General features: G+C 41.3%; 3 protein-coding genes and 1 long non-coding RNA gene across 6 annotated transcripts in view; 1 reads left to right on the top strand and 3 right to left on the bottom strand.

The window, feature by feature from the left end:
- Window positions 1-109: 109 nt before the first annotated feature.
- Window positions 110-778, bottom strand: LOC137991827 (uncharacterized). The gene has a single exon (XM_068836864.1). The coding sequence runs from the start codon at window positions 776-778 to the stop codon at window positions 110-112; it is 669 nt and encodes a 222-aa protein (XP_068692965.1).
- Window positions 779-1,822: 1,044 nt separating this feature from the next.
- On the bottom strand, window positions 1,823-2,335 carry LOC137991825 (uncharacterized). Its single transcript, XM_068836863.1, has one exon. It carries the CDS (start codon window positions 2,333-2,335, stop codon window positions 1,823-1,825), a length of 513 nt encoding a protein of 170 aa, XP_068692964.1.
- Window positions 2,336-7,130: 4,795 nt separating this feature from the next.
- The window catches only part of LOC137993603 (uncharacterized), a 5,594-nt gene continuing 2,724 nt past the window's right edge, over window positions 7,131-10,000 (bottom strand). The window contains exons 3-5 of one of the 3 annotated variants that reach the window (XR_011121890.1): window positions 8,638-8,698; window positions 7,751-7,958; window positions 7,131-7,606 (exon numbers count right to left, since the gene is read on the bottom strand). This is a non-coding gene — a long non-coding RNA (uncharacterized lncRNA). Of the gene's footprint in view, window positions 7,959-8,637; window positions 8,699-10,000 lie in introns of all 3 variants that reach the window. The other 2 variants (XR_011121891.1, XR_011121889.1) reach the window with 2 other exon arrangements.
- The window catches only part of LOC137993602 (uncharacterized), a 2,954-nt gene continuing 2,368 nt past the window's right edge, over window positions 9,415-10,000 (top strand). Inside the window, exon 1 of the mRNA XM_068839551.1 lies at window positions 9,415-10,000. This exon is cut by the window's right edge and continues 707 nt beyond it. Coding sequence (XP_068695652.1) covers window positions 9,880-10,000 — 121 coding nt within the window. The 5' untranslated portion in view covers window positions 9,415-9,879.

Genomic DNA, 10,000 nt, shown 5'->3' with positions numbered 1-10,000 from the left:
CGCGAACGAAATGATAGCGTACATCAATGTGTTTGGTCCTAGCATGACCCACAGGATTCTTTACCATTGCAATAGCTCCCTGGTTGTCTTCATTAATTACGATGGGTTCCTAGAGAGGTTTTCCTACATTTGTGAGTAACCTTCGAAGCCAAATTGCGTCCTGAGTGGCCGTACTAAGGGCTACATACTCAGATTCTGCTGTCGACAGCGCAACTGTGGCCTGTTTCTTGCTCAGCCAGCTCACTGCTCCCTTAGCCAATAAAAACACGTTTCCTGAAGTGGAGTGGCGGTCATCCACATCACCCGCCCAATCAGCATCTGAGTAACCAATCAGGTTTACATCAGCACACTTGTAACTCAGGCCAAGATATACAGTTCCTTTCAGATATCTGAGAATCCGTTTTGCTGCAGTTAAGTGACTTTGCGTGGGATTTGCACAGAACTTCGACACAACTCCCACTGCTTGTGCGATGTCCGGACGAGTTGTGATTGCAGCATAAAGTAGGCTCCCAATGATGGACTGGTACAAGATCGTATCGACTGGTCTGCTAACACCATCTTCCTTTTGCAGCCTGACGTTCAAATCAACAGGCGTGGACACCGATTTCGCTTCTGTTTGCCCAAACTTCTTGAACATCTTTTCGATGTACTGCCCTTGATGAAGATAGACTTGCTCCCTTTCCTTGTCTTGAACCATGCAAACTCCCACGTAGTAATGCAGCTCCCCCATATCCTTCATCTTAAACTGCACCTTTAAGCTGTCCTTAAGTCTTTGCATCTCCAAATGTTTTCCGCTAGTGTCATGAGATCATCGACGTGAATTGCGATGATTGTTAGCGTATCCTTCTTTCTGATGAATACACAGGGATCTGCTGAGGCTTGAGTGAAACCAACCTTTTCAACACTTTCCCTGAAAGCTTTACGTATTCCAACACCGGGACAACTGCTTTAATCTATATAGTGACTGCTCCAGCGTTCATACCAGATGCTCTTCTGGGTTTCACGTATCCTTCCGGTTGCTGCATGTAAATTTCTTCATTAAGTTTGCCATTAAGAAAAGCTGTCTCAACGTCCATCTGATGAATAAGGAAATCATGCTGGACTGCAAACGCTAGCAAAAAGCGTATCGAAGAGAAACGAAGTACAGGCGAAAAAATTTCATCATAATCAATCCAATATTTCTGGGCGTAACCCTTGGCTACTACACGTGCTTTAAAACGTTCCAGTCTACCGTCCACATCATGCTTCAGCTTAAACAGCCATTTGCATCCTGTAGCTTTCCGACCCGGGGGTAATTCAACCAACTTCCATGTCTTGTTCTCAATCAGAGAATTGTACTCTGCATCCGTAGTCACTTTCCACTCTGCAGCATGATCACTTGACTTTGCTTCTTGTATGGTTGAAGGCTCATCTACCTCACTTAGATGATAGGCAACATGGCGCACGCGGTCGGTTGTGGTGTCTGCATATTCGTCATAACCATATCTGACAGGTGTTTTAGAACACTGTAATCTAAAGCAAAGTGTCAGAGATTGTGCCATCAACCGAAATCCGCTGCACTCTGTCCTCCAAATAAGGTTGAAACCAGGAAAGCACATTACCACGTAAGCGTAGCAGTGACTGCAATCTTCGAAACAGGATGTCATGATCGACGGTGTCTAAGGCAGCGCTCAGATACAAGGAGTGTTACATGACCCTTGTCCATCCTTCTCTGTTGGACTGAAGTCTTAAGAACAGGCGAGATAGTCTTAACTTTCTTCCAAGCAAAACCTGGAGTTTTATTGGCCTTTAAATCAGAGGCCGTGCGATTAACATGCTCGTTTCAGTTAAGATCTTTAGTTGACGTGACACCAAGATGGCTAGCTGACTTAACTGAGGCTAGGGTTTTCTCATGTAGAATGTAATCATGGTGCACAAAATTGTGCTTACGCCCTGTACGAAGAACCTTGCACTTGTCCGGGTGAAACTTCCATTCTTTTTCCCAAACAGCCAGGTTATCAAGATCACCTTGGAGGACTTGACTATCAGCATTAATAGTCAGGTATACAATAGTGTCATCCACGAACAACCCCTCTAAGATTGGAGACCAAGGATTCTGGTAGATCGTAATGTAGGAAAGAAATAAGCATGGCCCGAGTACCGAACATTGTGGAACGCCAGAGAGAACTTGCGCACTGTCACAAAATTCTCCTTCCAAGACTACCCTTTGGGATCTTTCAGTCAGGAAGGCTTCAGTCCATTTATTGGTACAACCGCAGACATCGTAATGGTCCAGCTTTCTAATAAGGAGCCCGTGGCTAACCTTATCAAATGCCTTGCTATAAAATGCACTCATAAAGCATCTACTTGATGACCGTCGTGCATGCCGCTAACACGGGTCATTTTATAAAACTTAATAATTGAGTCTCACATGATCTTCCAGTCCTGAAGCCGTGTTGCAAAGGATAAAGGATGCCCTGGTCATTGGCATGTCGGATAATTGAACTAGTGAATGTCGGATAATTGAACTAGTGATTGTATGCTCTAATAGTTTACAGCAAATACAGCTTAACGATAATGGCCGATAAATGCTAGGATCACTCCTAGAGCTCTTTTTATAGATATATTGACAACAACTTTTGCTTTTTGCCAGTCCTCCGGGATTTCACCGCTCTCATAAGACTTGTTGACAACTATAACGGTCAGAACATTATCTGAGGTCAACTTCTTCGAAAGACAATCGGCTTTACTACAAAAAACAAGAAATGGTGGAAAGATTTTACCATTTGTTACAACCACATCACCCAGCAGTATCAACCGTTAAGGCAATACTGACGCAAAACTGGAGCTTAATTCAAAATGAGCCATTGCTGAACAGAATATTCAAACAGCCTCCTCCCATATCACATAAAAAAGAGGAAAATCTCCCAATGAGGACATGCTTGTCAAGGCCAAAGTGTAAATTGAAGGTATCTTAATTAGTTGGAAACACAAATCCACTTCAGGGAGACAGTGTAGGCCTGTCACGCATTTTTTGAACTAAGACAAACACATTAAGCAAGCCAAGCACCTCAAGCAAGCAAGGCAGTGTAAGCAAGTAAAGCATTGCAAGGAAGTAAAGCATCTCAAGCAAGCAAAGCAACTCAAGCAAGCACTTAAAAATAGTGTTGAGAAAAGCAGTGTAAACAAGTAAAGTAGTGTAAGCAAGTCAAGCTCCTCAAGCGAGCAAAGCAGTGAAAGGAAGTAAAGCAGTTTAAGAAAGCAGAGCGGTGTAGGAAGGTAAAACACTTCCAGCAAGCAATGCAGTGTAAGGAATTAAAGCACCTCACGAATGCAAAGCAGGGTACGGAGGTAAAGCAGTCATTGGTAAGAAAGCAAAGCAGTTTAAGAAAGTAAAGCACCTCAAACAAGGAAAGCAGTGAAAGCAAGTCAAGCACCTCAAGCAAGCAAAGCAGCGAAAGAAAGCAAACAAGTGTAAGAAAGTATAGCACCTCAAGCGAACCTCAAGCAAACAAAGCAGTGTAAGGTTTTCTTCACACTGAAGAAGAGGGTCCAACATAAGTTTAGCGGGATGCGGGATGGGGCTTAAAATCGAGGCGGGATGTGGGATAAAAATACGACGGCGACACCGGGATGTGCTCCGTTTTCGTAGGCGGGATACGGGATAGTAAATAACCTCGCGTTATGAGTTGAATAGCTTTTTTAATTTGCTTGGAGAATGAAAAATTTGGCCAAAAGACCCTAAAAGACCCTTAGAAACCACGTAAAAAATGTACAGTACTCGGACCTATGCCGCTCACGCAATTTTCTGTTTGTCCTTTAGGAGTAACACGTGACGCAAGTTAAAAGTAAGTCGATCTTTTTCAACCACGTTGCGTTCGTTGACATGCGCGCAATGGCGAAATCTTCTCACTCCGCCAACTTCATCTGAAACCTCTGACATAATAAAACTGCGTTGCAATTTATTACGAAAAGGGAAGCTTTGGAAAAGCAGTTTTCTCCGCGTAAGGAAAGAATTCGGGAAGTGAAGAAGGAAAAAAACGCTAAACAAAATCCGGGAAAACTGAAAAATCCGCTGAAAAAGGCCTGCTATCACCTGGCACATGAAAGCATTCTAAATGGTGAGGTCTGCCGCTTCTCTACCTCACTTTCCGAGTCACTGTTATCATCATCGTTATTACAAAATTCGTCAATATAAGTATCGTTACTAGTATCCTCCTCAGGGTCTTCGCCCTCTTCACTAGACTCACAACAATCGCTAGGCCCAAAGGTCTTACAAATCGGTAGGGTACGTTCAAGGACGTTTCAGTTCCTGTGCCTGACACATTTACCATGGCGCCATGCCAATACCTCATCTGCGCTTTTTCTTTTCGATTGCATTGGTTGCAGTGGGTTTAGGTAAGTGGATTCCTGCTAGTCTAAAGGGATGTTGTAGGTAGGAAGCTTTGAGGTTTAAAAACAAGTCTGTTGGCATCAGGATGTCCTCACTCTCACATAGCAGTGGCCAGGAACGCCATTCTCAGCCATTCAACTCCCATTCTCAGCAAGGACACTTTATCTCCCATTCCCAGACACAACTCCCGTTTTCCAGTGATCAAATCTCGTTTTCCCACCCAAAAATCAGGTCAATCCCAGCTCCCGTTTTACCCCTTCATGACCATCAACGAAATTACTTTCCTCGACACAGTAGTTTAAAACTCATTATAAGCCGACTGAAACTTTTCAATATACACTCTTCAACTCATGCGGCCACCCCCCAGGCGTAAAAAATGGCTTCATTAATGTTAAGGCAATGAGACTTCTTAGGATGAACTCTTTGAAAACAACATGATTTGAATAGAGCCTTGAGGAGTTCAAACAACGCCTGAGAGCACGTGGCTATCCAAACAAAACCATAGAAAAAGGCCAACGAGAGGTTTTTGCCTTTTGTCACTACGTACCACCCAGCAGTTAAAAATCTTAAACAGATATTGATGGAACAATGGAGCCTAAAAGCTCCGATAATATCATACAAAACAGGTAAATCTCTTCGGCCCGTTTTAAACGTCGCATTTCACATGTGCCGAATCTAATGCAAATGAGAAAAATCTATTGTTTTCGCTCATTTGTATTAGATTCGGCACATGTGAAATGCGACGATTGAAACGGGCCTTAAAGACACGCACGTCTGCGCAAAAATATAATTTTAAGGCTCTTATGCAGACTGCGCGACGCTCGCAAAAAACACACTGACGGAGTACGTGCAGGACTGCATGTCATAGATCAATTCGGCTGACGCAATGTTGTACCTCAAATCTCTTGGGGTTAAGATTCTTTGTGTATTGCATTTGCATGATAATGTAGCATTCATATGGAAATATTTGGAACAAAACGTTTTTTTCCCGAAGGATCTGAATTGGGTTCAACACTGAGCTAGCCGAATTGGTCTATTAACTTCCATCTAGAAATGCAAGCACATAATGTAGACTCATATCAATCCTCTGCAAGTAGCGTTTTTCAGTCTAAGTGAACTTTTGCGTCTAAGTCAAGTCATTATATCACTGCTTAATGTGAGTTCATTAATTATGCCGCTCATTGTACGGCGTGGTTGAGTTATGGGAAAAGATTGTGGCCGAGGCAATGAGCGGCTGGATGAGAAAGCACTGGCTGTGTATCACGTCGCAGAAAAGGAGGGGGGTGGGCAGAAAACCCCTTCAGACTTACCGGCTTGCGTATCTCTTTCGAAATACCACGAATCTACGAAAACAGATCTTTAAGTAAGGAGATATTGCACGTGGTAATTCATCACTTTATTATGCATCGCGCAATCCACAAAAGGAGTTACGTAACCCACGCATTCTGGAATTCCGCGGCATAAACATGAGTGAGAATAGCGGCGGGGGTGCGGGATCGAAAAAACCTATTTTGGACCCTCTGAAGAAGGGTTATACGCCCAAAAAGTCTGTGATTTCTAAAAAAACTACTGACCCCTTTTGATATTTATTTTATATCACTCCACTTGTTAAAGGAGTCGTATCCTGCGTAGCAGGCGGTTTGGCGAATTTTAGACGCTTCTTTCCGCTGGGATTGACTTTCGAGTGATCGTTTTGAATATGGCCGTATGAAAACCTCGGACCGAAATCAAACAAGAACGCGAGAGGGGAAGGGACGAGATGAAGAAGTGAGAAACCGCTCGTTCTTCTCGCCCCCTCCCCCTTCGCTTGCTTTTCGCGTGACCTTTGTATTCAAACGATCACTCGAAAATCAACCTTGGTGGAAAGAAGGTTCTAAAATTTACCAAACCACCTGCTACGCAGGCTGAAGCAGTCGCTTTTGTTTTAATTTAATACCGGTACACTATACGTTGGCTTACTCCAAGTATCAACCCTATAAAACTTTTCGTCCACCATGACGCTGCTCATTGGTCGAAATTTGTCACGTGAAACCTCTTCCATGGCGCAGCCGACAGCGCTGAAAAATGACTGCGCAGGTCACGAGCTCGCGCGTGAGAGACTGGGAAAGACAATGTGAATCCATAGCAACATATACGTAAAATGGCGGCATTTTTAAAAAACTGAAAAGCGCCGAGGTTTTCCACCTGGGATAAGACCCATTTTGCAAGGATAAGCTTGGACTTCACTCTGAAGACTGTGCAGAAACAGTTACACAAAATATCTCTTGAACACCATAGTTTCATTTCTGAACACTGGTAGAAAACTGACTACGAAGTTGGGTTTCTTGCCGCGAAAATGCTGCTCGCACGGGTTGTGTTGTTTATGTGCGTGTGGTTGAAGGGAAGTTCCGGTGGGCGAACATGCTGGTTTCATAAAAAAACCAGAACAGGAGAAGAATGCAAAGGGAAAATAAGAAAGTTAAATATCGCAATAGCGAGGTACGTTGGTGGTACGACAGATGCTTGGGCATGCACCCTACACTGGACCAGAATTTACCGCGAATCAAATAAATTCTGTGCATGTCCACTTCCTGTGCACTCAAAGGAGCTTCATCATCAAAACATACCGGAGAGATTCTACAAAATATTCGATCGGATCGGGCAAACAGTGCGTGGCTACCGTCCTGGTGTCAGATGGTGCACCAGCTGCAGGAAATCCGCAGATGAGGTGTTCAAAAATGAACAAGATTATAGTCCTCCGAAAAAGGTAATGATTGAATGAGCTACATGTTTTTTTAATGTTTAATTTAAATTGCAAGGGAGTAAGCCTATTAAAATGCATACACATTTTTTTTTCTCAAATGCCAAAGTGCAGGTAAATCCCACAGATTTAATGAACGGTCACAGGAAACAATTCTTCCTCATCAAATAACTTTTACAAACCACAATCTTGTGATGTCAAATTTTTTTTATATTTTTTACTTTCAGAGACAGACTGAAACCTCTCATTTGTCTGTAGCCAATAAAATCTCTACAGAATCGTGTGGAAATAGACAGGTATAATAAAATAAAAAAATGAAAAATGACAAAAATAAGAAAATAAATGATAACAATAATAACGAATAGATTTCATACACTAACTAAAAGGAACGATTACAAAGAGACAGACATGATTGCCTATAAAAAATCGTATTGATCTTTTATTTGTAGGTCAATACAGCATCAAAGATTCACATCAGTGACAGCCAGACAACCCTGCAAGGAAAGGAAACTACTTCAGGTATAAAATTACCTCCAAAGAGAATGTACATTGCAAAAAAAATATAACTACAGAAGTTATTGTAGTTTCAAGTTCGAGAGGTATTGTCCGCTCTTAACTTTATAATAAATTTTATGTACATTACAATTTCCAGAATTTACATTTGACCAGTTGGTTAGCAAGTGTCAAACTGCTATGTTCCACTATTATGAGACCCAGCCACAAGTACCCCTGTATGATCCAACAGTAATGAGAGAATTCTGTGAAAAAAACTCCCCTGGACTATTTGACCTGCTGCTGAGTTCAATAACACGTGACAACCAGAGGGTATCCCAAGAGAGGGAGTCCCTGCAAAGACAACGAACAGTGTCACTATTACACATTTTGGCATACTTCAGGTTTGTATTCAACTTTTTAGTTTATTTTTGGGCTTTGATGGATAAATGCAGAATTGTTACTTAAATAATGGGTCTAGTTAACCGAAATGATACAACTCAATGGTGCTTTTTGTGATTTACAATATCAAACTGTATAGAGATTGGATTATTGTAAACATGACTTGTTATGACAGTAATACAGACTGCAATACTGTGCCAATTTCAGGTCACAGAAGACATGTCAACTTCAAAAAGACAGTGGAATTTATTCATCCCTTAGTGGACTGTCCTTACAGGGCTTATCACCTGGACCAGTTTTAGGATACTCAGTGAATCCAAGGACAGTACAGAACATGAAGAAAACCATGTCCAAAGACCACAACGTTCATGTTTCTGAGCAAATACAACAAGCTCTTGCAGTAAGTAATGCTACCACATGCCAAAACAAGTTTACACCATGCAATGTAAGAACTTTGTACTTTAGACATAAAAATACAGTATTATGATCTTTTCAGACAAATAATAAAAATAATTATACAGTGTAGTTAAATGTCATGGATTAAATCTTTTTTGGCTTTCAGCATGACTACTTCATGGTCAACTTCTTGGATGATTATCATAACATCCACACTAAGCATGTCCCTACTGACCTCAAAAAGACAATGGTAGCCCACATGGCATCTTCCATGGTGGACATACATCCAAGAATCCCTGCAATAAAAAAGAACTATGTCAGCCCACACCGACAAGTCACTGTAACCATCAGGGGAGAAAACAAGTGTTGTCTTGGGGGAGCAGACGTTGATGCCGTTGTAAAGCTTATTACCAAAGGGCTGCAAGACATGAAAAACCATTTCATTGATCAGCTTCCAGTTGAAATGAAAAATTTAAATCCTGGCAATTTCCACAAACTGGTGAAAAATTTAAGGTATACCAGAACTACCCTTCTTTCAAAACTGAGGTTCACTCACAAGTAAAAAGATGCATTTTCATGATTATTAGCACATGATATATATCTACTACATATTTTATTTACACCATTATTATTAAGAATTACATGTGTCAAATTATAAAAATATTCTACTATTTTTACACATTCATATCCACAACACCTTGGAACCTGCAATGCTATTTTGAGATTTTTTTGTACATGTATGTTTCCCAGGGTATACAATCAGCCAATTGATGAAGATCTTGAAACTCTACAAACATGCCAGCTTTTGGAGGAATGGGAGCAAGACTTAAAAAGCCTGAAACACTGCAAGGAATCTATAGATCGTTTTCACGTGACGTCATCATTTTCTAAAATCCAAAACTAAGGAGCCACGAAAGTTTTTATCCTCATCAGGCATAAGAGGCGGTAAATTTGTATCCATTTGCAATTTTAAAGCCCAATAGCTTGCTTCGTTTGGAAACCAGAGCATTTTGAATTTCTGAGTTTTCGCGGTGCGTGACACGAGGCGACGATCAAGTTTATTGAGAAATATATATTTATCTCATGGTTTTGAGCCTTTTTAGAATTTAAAGCATTAGGAAAAGTGCTTAAGTAAATAGCTGTCTGTTCAGTACAGATGATCACTCACCTAGATAGCCAAAGTAAGTAACAGATGTTGACACTATTTTCCGGCCGCCATATTGGTGCACCACAGATGTGCACCAACATGGCGTTTTCATACTGGGCTCTGTAAATTTCTGCGAAACATTTCGACGAATATCTGAAGTTTGGGGAAACGCACGGGCCTAAAACTTGGAGAAGTGTCTTCTTCATTTATCTTCTACAACATCACGAAGTCTTGACTTTTTCCACTGGATGGTTTTCGATTTATTTTTTTATTGCGTGACAGTGAAAACGATCTATAGATCACATCTTGACAAAATATCCCAACATCCAAATGTACTTACAGAAAAATCTATTGCCCTTCCCAGCAGACTGGCCTGGATGGTATTACCCAAAAAAACTAATTGCAAACAATTGCAGTGGAAAATATGGATCAATTATTCCAGAACAAGGGC

This window comes from Montipora foliosa, chromosome 2 (assembly GCF_036669935.1).
Source record: "Montipora foliosa isolate CH-2021 chromosome 2, ASM3666993v2, whole genome shotgun sequence".
NCBI lineage: Eukaryota > Metazoa > Cnidaria > Anthozoa > Scleractinia > Acroporidae > Montipora > Montipora foliosa.
This window is presented reverse-complemented; position numbering and strand designations above follow the sequence as displayed.

Excerpts from the sequence above, each read along its gene's own strand:
- LOC137991827 (XM_068836864.1), bottom strand. The coding sequence starts at position 778 with ATGCAAAGACTTAAGGACAGCTTAAAGGTGCAGTTTAAGATGAAGGAT.
- LOC137991825 (XM_068836863.1), bottom strand. The coding sequence starts at position 2,335 with ATGAGTGCATTTTATAGCAAGGCATTTGATAAGGTTAGCCACGGGCTC.